Source organism: Hibiscus syriacus, unplaced genomic scaffold (genome assembly GCF_006381635.1).
Source record: "Hibiscus syriacus cultivar Baekdansim isolate YM2019G1 unplaced genomic scaffold, ASM638163v2 tig00019470_pilon, whole genome shotgun sequence".
Taxonomy (NCBI): domain Eukaryota; kingdom Viridiplantae; phylum Streptophyta; class Magnoliopsida; order Malvales; family Malvaceae; genus Hibiscus; species Hibiscus syriacus.
The window spans coordinates 46,704-61,668 of NW_024062471.1; the positions used below are offsets into that span (position 1 = coordinate 46,704).

A 14,965-nucleotide genomic window follows, 5' to 3' on the forward strand; every position below is an offset into this window, starting at 1 on the left:
TTGCTCACAAATATGTTCGTTTAATGTTTGCGAATGTGTTTGTTTATATGTTCACAAACGTGTTCATTTAGCGTTCATGAACATGTTCTATTTAGTGTTCTTTTATCGTTCGTTTATATGTTAAATTTTTAGCTTTACCATTTCATTTTCAAGCTAAAGTGAAATGGTAAAACTACACCCACTTGTGCTTAAACTTTCTAAAATTTACAATTTAAATTTCAACTTTTACCGTGTGTTTAGTTTAGTCTCTACTTTCACCAATATTTAAAATATATATAAAAAAGAAAAAGAAGAGAAATATCCAATAAACGAGTTTGTTTATGAACATAAATAAACAAGTTGATAAACTATCTGATAAATCAACTTATTCATGAACATAAACGAATCGAACATACTTATGTTCGTGTTTGTTTGTTTATTAAATGAACATAAAAAAAATTGTTCATACTCATTTATTTACCTTAACAAATAAACATAAACAAACATTTAATGAACTACACCCCTAGGTGGGCGTGGGGGGAGAGTTTTCATTTTCATCCTAGGGCATAGTTTTTAATTTTTGCTCCGGAAAATTTTTGAAATGATTCTGCGTATGTGTTGGTTATGCTTTTTTCGCCGCTATTGCCGCTTGCATCAGATATTTTGTCACCAAAGCTTGGTTCTTCTTAGTCTCTGATCAGGTTTCCAATCCTTAGAACCATCAACTTGCCTCGATAAATTTGGGGTTCACATTTTGAACTTAAATATGGGTGTTTTTTTAGTACATTGTAGCATATTTGATGGTGACATCAGAGGCAGAAGTGATGGAAATATTAGACTTGGCATATAATGGTGGAGATCAAGAGATCACATGGAGTGAGGCCTGCTACAGTTATGGAAAATTCTGCAGCAAAGTTGTTACTACATGCAAACTTCAGTTACATGAACCTCACGTTCTCTGAACCTCAACTAGGCGAACCTCTAGCTCTGCGAGGCGTATCTTGCGAACAACCAATAACAACCACGCGTCAAGCGCTTATAATCCTTACAAACATATCTGGCGTACGATCATTGGCGGCCACATGACAATACACATGGTCTTACTTGATGACTAACCAGCCTTGTCATCACTTCCTAGGACATCCCATCAATATTAGTGCGACGATAACTCTTGAGCGATACCTGTCCAAAGCACTATAAATAACCATACAACAGAGAGTAAAAGATACGCATTATCTTCTTCATCAACAAAACCATATTAACTCAATCAGAAACCCCCGTAACCACTACTAGGATTACTGACCGACTACCATCTAGGGTTATTGTCTGCCTTACCCGTCAACAAAAGAGGTGTCGTTGATTCTCCATGCCTTGGTTCTGTGCTGTTTCATCGTTTTGGCTGCCATTTCCGCTTATAGGGTTTTTAGGCCTTTTGACCCCTTTATCTTTTAAAGAGGTTGAAGATGAAGATGAACAATGAGCCTAACTCAATATCCTTTTGTTTTAAACAAAGAATGTGTTCTCTTGTATAACTTTATTTTTACATCAATGTACTGATTCTAACTAATAAGTGCACTATATTCCATAGAGAAATGTCTTGTATATATGAGATGGGAGATTGTTATGATATTGAAAATGCAGCGTTTTACTCATTCATGGCAATGAACACGCAACCAAAGTCATTGTTTTTGACTAAATTACAGTTTTCATCATTCAACTTTATTCTCACTTCTATTTAATCACTAGAGTTTTAATTTTTTTAATTTAATCACTAAATTTTTAAATTTTTCTTATTTTGTTCAGTCGATCGTTTATCTCTCCATGTGTTGACTTGACTTTAATATAAGCACCAACTCAGATTTTGACCCCTACACATCGCATTAATAGCTGTCGTCGCATCATTATGTCCAAAATTTTTAGATCCTCTTATTTTGATCCTTGAATCTAAATTCGACCTTTGTTTCACCTGAATCCATTATCTAAACTTATATTATAATACAAATCACTAGAATCCAATTTGATTCTATTATCTTTGAAATTTGATTTTTTAAATCAAAGTAAGATGTATTAACCAAAAAAATTTTAAACTCGGCCATTATACGACAAACAATCTGACATGAGTATGATTTAAAATCTCAAATATGCGAAAAACTAATGAAAACCAGAGTATATACTCATATTGTATGACGGATAAAATCGTACATGACACTCACTTGAAAAAAAAATGAAAAATGTGCCAAAAGGTCCAAAACTGAAGAATATACGAGCCAGTGAAGGGGATATGTACCTTTTCATGATTTAGTATGAAAGAATTCATATATCTTGGAAGAAGGTGCTGAGATCGCCCTTTAGAAAATCGAACGCCAACAACTTGTCAACTGCAGCCTGAATTTCGCACATTCAATGAGACTTTCAGTATTAATAAATCATTAAACAAACAGTAGGATGGTCAATACTGTTCATTTCTAAGTTCTGAAAGTAGGACCTTATATTGCTGGTCTTTGGATGATATTTTCTCATTGCACAATCGCTCCACATTCTTATTATTTTCAATAGCATCCAGGATTAACCTTGCTCTGCTAATCACTTCCTCTGGGACACCTAGACGAACAAGGAAACATGTAATCCTTTCAAGAGCAAAGGTTTTAGGTTTTTAGATTCATTTAGCTTGAAAATTTGTACGAGGACAAAGGAATCTTACATCACAAGTGAATTTTAGTCCTACACAACTTTGGTATCTGGACTTGGAGTGATTTTTTTATTTGATAATTCAGAGGTAAATATAAGGCAGTATTTATTCAAAGACTCAACTATTTGACAATAAGCGCTCATACTCTTATATAAGCAGTACTCGAACCCGGGACTTCAAGGGATAACAACAATCCCTTAACTATATGTTAATATCTGGACTTGGAGTGATTGTTGGATACATGTACCCAATACGGATATCATTAGAATTTCTTTTCTAAATATTTCCATGTTTTTAGAGAATCCATGAACACTATACGCCCACATACGCTTGTCGGACACAAATGCATATTACGGATGCTTAAAAAAATCCAAAAAATATAATTATAATATAGAATGAGTAATCTAATACTTGAATTTCAAAGATTTTTAAATATCATCTTCATATCCATACGTTGAACGCAAGTGTCGAACATAGATACCTAAAAAAAACCCGAAAATCATAGCTATATTATAAATTGAGTATTTTAACACTTTTACATTTTATGTTGGTGCGAACAAGTAAAATTGATAGCAATGTTAATGATAAATCATCCAAATGCTAATTTTGTACTTCACTATTATTGTTATAATTTTACTTGTATATACAATTACTAAATCATCTCACTAATTGCACTTTTCACCATAGTTGAAGAACAACCTATGTAACCAAAAAAAGAAAAAAGAAAAAAAAAGAACAATTAAATAAGATGATTTGATCATCTTAAAAGTTTCAAAAATATTAATTAATAATAATTAACCAAAAAATATAAAAAAAATCCCAAAAAGAGGATAAGTCGTACTAAAAAAACACGAATAAAAATGAACGAAAAATAATGAAAAAGTCAAATATTTTGTTAAAAGTCCAAACTTAATAAAAAGTCTGGTTTTGCCAGTTTTAACTAGTTTTTCTGGCTCTTGGTTTACAGTTTTTATTGGCTCTTAATTTTTTTATTCGACTTATATGGTCGAATCGCTAGACCAACTAGTTCTTGATTGAATTGGCTGATCCGGTCCGGGTTTTACTACCAAAATGCTTTAATCATTTTTATGCAAATAGTGACGAAAGGACAACAAATTCAGTCTTAGAAACTCTGAACATACCTGCTAGTAGTGCACAGTGTAGTCCTGCAGGATATAAGAATTTATATGATTTTTAGTAAAGATTTCCAAAATGAATCCCCAAGTTACAGAGAATAAAAATAATAAAGGAAAATCACCATAGCTCAGAGCTGCATGTCCGGGAACTATCCTGCAAGAATGCATATATCATTGTTATCTTGATTATTGAATTAAGCTATATACAAGTACATTGAAACCAATATTTCTGACCCAGGAATTGCAAATCTGAAGTTATTTTGATACATCCTGGTGGCCCAATATAAGATGCATATTAACACAAGCTAGGTCGGTCTTTGGAAACATTTAAGATCAAACAAACACTAGCAAGAAATTTGAAGGGTCTCAAGTTGCCATCTTCATTCAGGGAGTAATAGAAAGCTATGAAGCACAGGCGCTCTTTGAGATGGAGTATCCAAATGTTGGACAAAGATATAGCTCTGATATTGCAAAATACGTATCGAACACACGGGGACATATCAAAAGAAGAAAATAAAAGTTGGTAAGGGATATAGCTTCTACTGTGGAGAGGAAGGGTATCATCACAAGGCTCATCTCGAGAGCAGCAAATTGGGAAGCGGATGAATTAGCTAAAGCTGGTATAGGCTGAACTTACGTTTTGTGTAATAGTTAAGGTGTTATGCCTTGGTAGTTCCTATTTAGGAGTTTCAGGGTGTGTTTTGTTTTCAGATTTATGGTTTTCTGTTTTGTAAGAAGTTGTTAGCTGTTGAGGTGTGGAGGTGTATTATTGTTCTAATTAATAAAAGTTAGAGGCACTCTTTTCCTCCTTCCAATGTCCTTCATGTTATGTTTGTAACATGTAGGATAAGAAGGGGTTTTTTAATGAGGCCTTATTTTATAAAAAAAAAGAGTAGAAACAGTCAAGACATGACTGAACACATCCAAACACGACTGAACAAGCAAAGAATTTTTTCTTTCAAAATACAGAGTTAACAATGAGTTTTTTAATTGATTTTTAAAAAAAAATTAATTCAAAAGCTATTTACATGTTAGTGTTTAATCAATAAGTATTAATTTTACATTTTTATTGTATATTATTCTATAAAGAAATTTTTTAAAGCTATGTCCTGCCATACTCTGTCCTAATTTTTTGAAAATCCTAGTATGACTGCGTCCATGATGTACCCCCTATTGTGTATCTTTGTCCGTGCATCCTAGATTTTAACACGTTATTGTGATGCCAATAACTTTAGACGTACCCCCTATTGTGTATCTTTGTCCGTGCATCCTAGATTTTAACACGTTATTGTGATGCCAATAACTTTAGATGTAAATGCAACAGAACTGTACCGGTATAGAAAGATAATGTCTTCAACATTTGTAGAGTTCTCCTGTGGCCGTAGCACGCTCATGGTGTAAAAGTTTATTTTCTCAGACTGAAAATGGTTGTAGAAGGGGAAGATTTTAGGAACAATAAGTTAAAAGGCCAATGAGTATATGCGTGTGCGCGTGTTTTCCCCTATTCCTCTCTAGATGAACATGCCATTTAATTGTGAGAATACAGTAATGTGTACCTTTGGTAAGCAACTTTCATTAAATAACTCGGTCAAGTGAGTGCACACCAGAACCTGCAAAATACAAATACCGCATGCCCCCAATAGTTTATTGATAACTATTGTAGTAATCACACAGCCAATCATTCAATAAGTTACTCAATTTCGCTTAAATTCTTTCATAACTTCATATAACCACCATAAATGTTATGCTTCACTAAAATCAGCAGCCAAACAACAAATATGCCTCCCTGAGCTTATAAATGAACAGGGTAGCAAATGCGAAAGCCAAGTAATTAAACAAGCTGAGCAAAAAGCTATGCAGTTTTAGTACTTAGCTCCAGATTAGGGTACACCTATGTTAACAAGGGTGAATTTTTATATGGATTTCGCTATGAATATATTACTTTTTCCAAGTTTTTCCTTATATTTTCAATATCACACCTCAAGTCAGAATATAAAAATATGTGTCTGATATGGAATAAGTGCGGGTAAACAACATCATAACAAAACTTGGACCAAAAATTTGACCAACGGTGGTTACACTTACAGTATCATTCAGTGACTTGTTGATAGCAATATTTTTTTACTCTTTGAGAATACAGTATATTAGGTCTACCCATCAGATAATAACAATAGCTGATATTTTTGGTGGGAGGAAGAAAACATCAGCAAACCTTCGGCGGAACTTCTAAGTTGACAAAGTGCGTTATGGTCCCACCAAGAAGACCAATGCCATCTAAATTCAAAATGATACAGTAACTCGATGAATATATTTGTGGTACCGCAAAACCAGAAATTACATATATGTCCAACCAGGTTAAAGGGTAGACACCAACCGTTTGTCAGGGTTCCTTTACCAAATTCATCCAGCAAACATAAAGACCGTGATGTTGCCTGCCTGTGAAATTATCACCATCATACAATAAAAAGTGGAAATTTCCTAATCGACCCAAAACTCTTTTCAAATTAGAGATGGCAAAAGCTGTAATTTTTGTAATACTCTAATTCAAATTTACAAATCTACTTTAAAGTCCAAATATATTTATTATTTGTATTATATTTCAACATTATTATCTGAATTCGACCAAATATATGAATCCTTCAAATCTCTAAATTTAGTAAGTCGAAATTATAAAACAATTTTTTTAGTAAAGCAATTAATGATTCAGTTATTTGAATCAGAACCAGTTACAAAAGTAAAGCAGATTCAGATAGTGGATATCAGATGTTAATATCTACATCCACTCCGAATCCCGACAACTAAAATTGCACCATCCAAATCCGCAAATATCCGAATCAAACAAAAAAAAAAGGTCAGATATGCACAAATATCCGAAATTGCATTATCAATCATTATCCCTAATCACAACATGCCATTTCATGAACCTACAGACATAAAGCTATCATAATCATTCTAATCAAGTATACCTTAGCATCATTCCCACTTGATGTAGATCTATCATGAAAGTGGACTGTTCTGCAGTCATAAACTTGCCTCCCATCGCACAGAATATCCTGTGAAAATGGGAAACATGGTTGACTGTAAAAAAAATAAAAAATACCAACAGAGATATGCAATTTTAAGAACGAATTTAGCAACAAGCACAAGATACCTATCAGTTAATCCAACTGTTGCAGCATCAGCAGGTACAAAACTTCCAATATGAGAAAGGAAAACAATTAAAGCCACCTAGGAAAACCATAAATTCGTAAGTAAAATAAATGGATGATTATGTAGGCTACTAAAGTAGTAATCTCCAAAGAATCATGGATTTAACATTTCAAATAGGTACATTTACATAAATCCATCAAAACTTAGCAAATGCACGCACAGAATCACACACCTTTTACAAATATGCTTCCACTAGAAAAGTACACCAGACTCACCTGCTTTGTGTAGATACTTTTCCCTGAATAATTAGGACCAGTGATGATATGAATCCTTCCTGAAAATAACAAAACCTTGTAATTTAGAGAAGGGGGGGGGGGACCTTCACAGTGAATATTCAGAACAGGCTTTTCTAGATGAGATGCATTATCCTTAGATTTTTTACATGCTACAATTGAACTTTTAACTCAACTTACCTTCATCAAGAATCTTTGTGTCATTAGGGATAAATGTATCTACTGCCATTTCCTGCAAAACATGTCTGTAGACCAGTATGAAGTTGATATTTCTTATTAGAAAAAAACGTAGTTAGTTTCAATAATAATTCTCTTGAGATTTTTTTTTAAAGAAAGAGTTGTAAAATTGTAAGCAGATAGTTCCTTCCTTCCATTTTGTATATCAAGAATGGTCTCCATGGTTAAAGTAGGCCTCACAAAATTGTTCTGGCGAGCAACCATTGTCAATGACAAAAGGCTAACATCAATATGAAGATATTAGTGTTAGTAACACAGCTACCTCAGACACGTTAATGTTTAGAGAAGAGAGAAAAATAGTGAAATAGAGATAAAGAGAACTTTTTATGATTCTTACCAATCAAGTTCAGACACAAAGTTCACAGCCTTGTGTAAATGTGTTGAGAACGTTAATACATGTGAGACCAAGTCTCTGATAATTGCCCGCTCCATATCTTCGTTAATGAATTTAATAAGTAATGTAACAAAGAAATTCACTAAAATTATGTTACCCTGTTATCTAACATGACCTTTCACTTGCTAGCAGCAAGCATGGGCTAGCATACAGCTTGTTGAGATGGGTTACTCAATAAAACTTGTAAATATATAACACAGCCAGCCTTAACCACTTAGAAATGAATTACAAAGCATACCTAGAACTTTATGATAAATGTCTCCAAGAAGGCTATCTAATTCTCGTGTCTTTGGTGTACGATAAAAGAATCTCTTTGTTTCTCCGTCAGCGTCAGAGAACTGAGTTTCCATAGCATATTCTCCAATTAGATGCAATAAACGTGGGAATAAAATTCACAACCATTTAAATATGATGAAAATATCAACTTAATTAGCCTTGAAAATCTTACATTAGACAATTACTAATTTAGCAAGTCATATGATGCATGCATCAACTTACTGCAAATTCAAGATCTTCAATTCTCGCCTGTGCGATATCGTCAGGTTCCTCTTCAAAAAAACACATCAAGTATCCTACAACAGACAAACAAAGATTATCATGTTAAAAGTTAATTAAGATGCACTTCCAGTAGATTAAGATTATGTTTAGTATCACAGGAATTACTTTGACACATGGATATGCGAAGAGACACAGACCCACCTATTTGATGAATATAAACAATACAAGGGGAAAACATCTCTTTGCGTAAATGAGGAACTTGTTCGAGCTCTAATGATGAAACCTGTGAGGATGATAATTTATGTTAATATACATGTAGGAACCACAAATGGTACTTTGAATTCATAATATAAATGCTTTATACTCTAACAAGCACCTCTTCCAGAAATTCTGGCAATTCCTCGTATATTTCTCTCAGCTCATCCAACTGCTCACAGATGGAAATAACACTAAGGTAAGATGCTTTCTGTAAGGAGGACAAAAACTTTCCTAGAAAAAACATGCTATCATCATCACAGAAAAATCAGAACTAATGTCTAACCTCGTCACAGAAGCCCTCTTTCACTTGTGTCTCATAACCCTTCTCTTTACTTCTGTTTACATCAATAACACCAATAACCTATTACACACGTAATGTGTTGTTAAAAGAAGAAATTTGCAAGGTAAACAACATGTAAAATCAGCATTTTTCTACTCACTATATTTTTCTTATTTAATGGTTACTGAAATGAAATATAGAACCAAATATACATGAAGAAAATAAGATAAACATGGAGAAAAAGAAAATGGCATAATTGATTATTAATTATTTATTTCCATATTATATTGTCAGATTTCAAGCACCTCCTTGTCTAGCGTCATAAAGTATTTAATCTGGAGTCAATAAAATATTACAAAGTGAGAAGACTAACCAATTCATACACGTATGCCAGATCTGTGGTGATGCATGAACTGGCCTGGAGAAAATATCAGATAGATAAAATTTTCACATCTACCTCATGGAAAGAGGACACTCATAAATAACAAGTTTGATACCTTAGCAACAATGTCCACATTCAAGCACTCCATATGGTCTCGAAGGCTTTCAGAAATACCCACTTCAAATATCTTGTTCACATGCAAGAGCGAACAGATGCTCTGTGAAAGAAAAAAGAACAATGGGAAAATTAAATTTACTGTGTTGCATAAATCTCAAAAAACTCCATACTTCTTGTGAGATGATTTTTTTAGGACAAAATCAAACCACTAACTGAAATGACTCCAGAAATTTAGAACCACTTGTTCCATATTTCTCAATACAGTTAGGTTTCTCAAACTCAACTGTGTATTTAGCCAAGAGAACAAGAAATTCAGATTCAACAGAAATCATTAAAATAGTCCTCGGGTATTGATGTTATATCTAGATGATCATCTTACCAAATAAAAGATCTATAACTTGATATATATATATATCAATGACAAGCAAGAGGATCAAATGACAGCATGGCAAATGTTGGTGCGCAATACCTTTACAAAAGCCATCCAGTCGCTACTTGTACACATAGAGCTTGGCGAGTTGAATTTCTTCCACAAGAAAAGAAAAAATCAATTATAGAAATAGATTGGATGAGTTAGAATCTAAATATATTTCAGTTTTACAAAGCAAAAATACGTAAAGCTTTGAGGGAAAATGTTGAACATAATGCAACATGTTCAATTCATTTGCCACATGCAGGATCTATAAGTGAACAATTAAAAAGAAACTGTGATGATCATACCTTTAGTATGTGAGGGACATCCTTCACGGATTTCAGAGTTTCACTTAGAGAAACCATCAGTTCTTCAGAAGAAAGAAAGAATGATATCTTAATCCCGTTAAAGGCTATGCATTTTGATAATAGTGGAATAAGGTTATTGCTAGAAAACCTAATCTAGACTCCTCAAGATAGTGAGGGTTCTGGTATTATGTGTTTGACATTCCACCATACTGAAATTTCTATTCAAGTAAAGCAAGTACTTTCTGGTTATGATTGAAGAATAAAGGGATACAACATTGAGACGATTGTTCAAGTTTTCCAGGTCAAGTATGGGCCTCAGGAACCAGTTTCTACAGAAAATAAAACCATTTGTCCAAGTGTGTAGATTAGTTGTTATATAAGAAGCAATAATACAGAAGATTTCTTGAGTTTGATCAAGTACCTCAAAAGACGTCTCCCCATTGGTGTCACACACTGAGTTTAAAGAGAAAATGAATTATTCCAGTGTAAGATACTATAATATGAAAAATAAAAGAAACAATGCAAACCTTGTTCATGATTCCAAACAGCGAGAACCTAAAAATTAGGGCATTATCAGATATAAGTACAAGTTAAAACATCTAAACATATGCCTAACAAGAAATCATACTTTCAGTTAATAGATGTAAATACCCTTCTTTTGCTCTACCAATTCCCATATGACTTGGATGTTTATCTACTTGAAAGGTCTGCAATGCCTCATGTGCTGCGGCGTCAAGCTTAAGAAATTTGTCCCTATTTTTAGGTTGTCAAGGTATGCAATAAATACTGAGTTTTGTCTTCTGAATTTATTGTTATATTTCCAAGTAGGAAGTAAAATTTGAGAAGAAAACCAGAAGAATAGATCCTGTAAGCATTGCGATCAATTCACATAAAATGATACAATGAAATTTCAGTGACAGAATCAATTGTGATTGAAGCAGTCCCACACTCCTTTTGCTCAAGGGTATCTACAATTCTTTCATTCTCTAATATAGCAAGAAGGCCCCCACTTACACGAACTTGGATATCACTTCCCATGTCCATCATAGAACTTAGCTGCAACAGTTGAAAAAAAGGCAAAAAGAACAAGCATATATCAGCAGAACTGATATTATGCTCAGAAGAATTGGAATTGTCAACCCCAAAAGAAAAGGATCAAACACGCCACCAGAATTTATATAGGTAAACACCTCTTTCCTTTAGTTTTTTAATGCCAGGATGCTATTAGGAACACATCTCATTTGTCCGAAAACTGAAACAAAGACGCTATAATGAGCAGAATATTGCCTTTTTTTCTCAAAACATTTAGATAAAAATTTACATTAAGTAACTATTTAGTGAATGTAATAGTATTTTCATAAAGTTCTACAGAAACCTTGAAACTTCCACATTATCATGTTATAAAAATATTTACAAATATACATGTTCATGCTTCTTATATTTCTCATCTTATTATGTTATCGAGGACCAGTGGAGTAAATAATCACATGCAAAAAAATGTATCATAATTTTATGACTTACACATTATCATGTTATAAAAATATTTGCAAATTACATAAAACTCTATAAACCATGACTTGGCGCTGAAATTATGTAATCTTAGTGCAAATTAAATTATATCAGACATGACAGCAAATGGAGTAAATAAAATTATGTAATCTAGTTAGGAGATTATGCTATAAAGGACTGGTGGCATAAATAATCACATGCAAAGAAAAATGGATCATATTTTAATGGCCTACGTAGCAAATTCTCTCCTTGATGTTTAACCCATCATCCATTCCTGTTACTCGAAGGTATATCAACCTATAATAGCCAAATAAGAAAACAATGAGAAAAGGGCGAGGGGAAATTTCAATGACTAAAACTGGAATTGACAAACATTGTTTTAGGTGTAAATGATGAGAAATATAAGAAGCATGAACGTGTATATTACCCTATTAGTTCACAATAAGAACTAACGTACTGAGTGAATAACAAATTCTTCCAATCAATCCATACCAGCAGCAGATATGAAGCATGAACGTGTATATTGCCATATTAGTTAGTTGACTTATTCCAAATATTGGGAACCGACCATTTACCATGTCTTCCCTAAGTTTGATACTATGCTTCAGATGACAGAATGTAGGAGCTTCTCAGTCAAGCATCCAATGAATGTTAATCTTATGGTCAAGTATCGGTATGAAAATTGATTAAAATAATCTTAGGCTTTCCTTGCTGCTGTAAATGGTAGGGACAGGCTGGTAGTATTTTGAGATTTCCAATGTCAAAGATATGAACCCAAATTTAAATGCTTCAATTTAGAAATTTAATCATCCTAGAAGTTCATTTATATCTATATAATCTTGGAGACATCAACAAAATGATGCCAAAATATAATTTAGTGTACGTTTTATACCTGTGCCATGCTTGTTCATATGTGAATATCGAGCTTTTAACAAGCTTCACTGTGGTAGCCTCTATCATTCCATCTGCATTACTTTAGAGAGTAAATAAGGTTCACAGGCTGATAAGATAATTTATATAAGAATCAAACACAGAGAGTTACCACTTCGTTGCAAAGCTGACAGAAAAGATTCTTCGGTTCTTGTACTTGTATATATAATCACTGGATTTGCTTGATATTTAACTAAAATTGACAAAAACAAAGAATCAGATAATGATCAATTAGAAATTAGAACTGGCTAAATGAAAATGAGATAGAAAAGAATCGCATACCAAGTTCAATCAGTGGGAAGTCTGAGCTACCATCATCCCAAACTTCTACTACATTAAGCTGACGAATGCTGGAATCATAGTAGGAAATTCCAATTCTGCACAGAAGAGTTTGATTAAAAAAAAACAAATTGTTCCAGTTCCAGATTCCAGACATAAATTTTCTTACCATACACTATAACTAAAAGCTTTAACGAAATCATTCATGTTTGCACTTACTTTTGAGTAGGTTTTACTTGTCAAAAGTTAAATCTACCTTTTTATTTTCCACATTTTAAATGCTGAATAAGGAAATGGAAAATAAACAGAAATCAAAGATGAAGCTCACCGATGACCGTGGTGAATGCAAGCCATGTAGACCTGCTTAATTTAGATCCGTCCAAACAGATGCATTAGCCAAAAAAATAAATCATAACATCTTTACTGGAGACAATTTTTTCTTAGGACCATAATAAACTTAAAGTAACATTACCGGTGATCAAATAAATATCAATAAAAGCAACCAAATAAACTTTAAAAGTTTATTAAAAGAAATGCGGTTGCATGAATTGAAAGTTCTGGAATTCCTTAATTCAGCGAATGGGGCAATGAATAATGGAAGATTGAGCTGTTATAAAGCCGGTTGGAATAAACACCTGATTCCACTCAGTTTGGATGATGGAAATTCAGTGAAGAGTACAGAAATCAAAACGATGAAAGCCAAAATCAGAAAACAAACTTTAAAAGCCATAGGACACAAAAATCAAGGTTCTCTATTTTCCTTAGATAGAATGTTGAGCGTTTCAGTTCTTTATTTTTAATTTGAAAACGAATCAACAGAAAACAAGCGAGAAAAATCATTTTCAAGTTCTTTTGCTTTGTTTTCTTTCTTTCTTTTCCTCTCATTTTCAGAGCAACCAAACAGATTTTACAGAAAACAAAAATCGAAGAAATATAAGCTTGGAAGTCAAATCAACCTGAGGGAGGGCTTCGGTTTCATCCATTTCTTCCTCCATATTTTTGGCGCTTCAATTTGATCGCTAATGAGAAAGGGAAGGAATTTTAATCTATCACCCTTTTTAATCTGAGCCTCTGATTTGCAGTGAACAGAATATTCAGCTGTCTCAATTATTTAATTTGAGTAGTAAATAAAATAAGGGTAAATTACAAATGTAACAACTTAACTTGGTTATCATTTCTATTTTACTTATTATGCGTTAATTTTTTTTTTAATTTAATAACTCAACTTTCCACATTGAACTTTTTTTTGTAACGATTGTGAATGATGTTCCATTAGAAATATTTTTGTTATTACTTCGACTCATATTCCCCAAAAAGTGAATCCCGCTAATAGCCCCGAATAAATTAAATACATGTATTAATATACGAAGGTTTTTTATTCCACAACAACAAAAGCATTTTTTCACTCTTTCATATACTAGGACATTTTACTTGGAAAAAAAATGTTCCATATTAGCGGATTCGCGTCCATAATCGTGTGTTCCAATGCACGAGATCTTATAGTACTTACCAATGAGGCCCTGTCGATACCGTTATCGGGTTCGGAGTGACCTGGAAGATTCTATTCTATAAAATGGCTATCTGTCGCATGCAAATGTTTACTCATTGTCTTTTTCAGCATCTGAATCTCCTCTACAGCGACAACAACCTCCTCGGCCTCTATTTTAGGCAGTTCATCATCATCGATTCCATCAATCGACTGTAAACTAAATGTGTGCATGAAAGTTGCGTCGTCATTGATAATTCAATCTAATTTGTTTTCCAGTTCTGGGTCAATACCGCCATTTTTTAACTTCGTAACCTCGGGCATTATCTGCACATTTATATATGAGCATTATCGATCTTATATACAAGAAACTGGAAAAAAAAAGATCAATAAACACTTTGCTATGACAGTCATATGTAGCATAGAAAGTTCTCCCTCAAGGATCTTGATTCTCTTTCTTATTTTCTGGGAATTAAGGTTAAGAGGAATGGTGCTGCTTTGGCTCTTAGTCAAAGGAAGTATACCCTTGACTTGCTGGAGAAGACGAATATGCTTAAAGCCACTCCAACGTGTACTCCAATGGTATCTGCCTCTAAACTAGCAGTACAAAATGGTGTGTTGTTATCCA

At 33.3% G+C, this 14,965-nt stretch overlaps 1 protein-coding gene across 1 annotated transcript; it reads right to left on the minus strand.

Moving 5' to 3' along the window:
- Window positions 1-524: 524 nt before the first annotated feature.
- LOC120209661 (DNA mismatch repair protein MSH5) lies at window positions 525-13,932 on the minus strand. The gene is made up of 35 exons (XM_039208604.1): window positions 13,808-13,932; window positions 13,180-13,211; window positions 12,855-12,949; window positions 12,685-12,765; window positions 12,535-12,607; window positions 11,876-11,939; window positions 11,035-11,189; window positions 10,785-10,886; window positions 10,661-10,688; window positions 10,555-10,586; window positions 10,405-10,462; window positions 10,134-10,220; window positions 9,883-9,939; window positions 9,412-9,513; window positions 9,288-9,332; window positions 8,918-8,995; window positions 8,753-8,803; window positions 8,578-8,659; window positions 8,377-8,450; window positions 8,117-8,216; window positions 7,822-7,918; window positions 7,618-7,704; window positions 7,428-7,495; window positions 7,230-7,288; window positions 6,956-7,032; window positions 6,771-6,857; window positions 6,179-6,240; window positions 6,017-6,078; window positions 5,361-5,414; window positions 5,137-5,222; window positions 3,927-3,958; window positions 3,811-3,834; window positions 2,465-2,580; window positions 2,267-2,364; window positions 525-1,161 (listed from the first exon to the last, which is right to left on the minus strand). The coding sequence occupies exons 1-34, from the start codon at window positions 13,844-13,846 to the stop codon at window positions 2,293-2,295; spliced, it is 2,418 nt and encodes an 805-aa protein (XP_039064535.1). The 5' UTR covers window positions 13,847-13,932; the 3' UTR covers window positions 525-1,161; window positions 2,267-2,292.
- Between the last annotated feature and the right edge of the window lie 1,033 nt (window positions 13,933-14,965).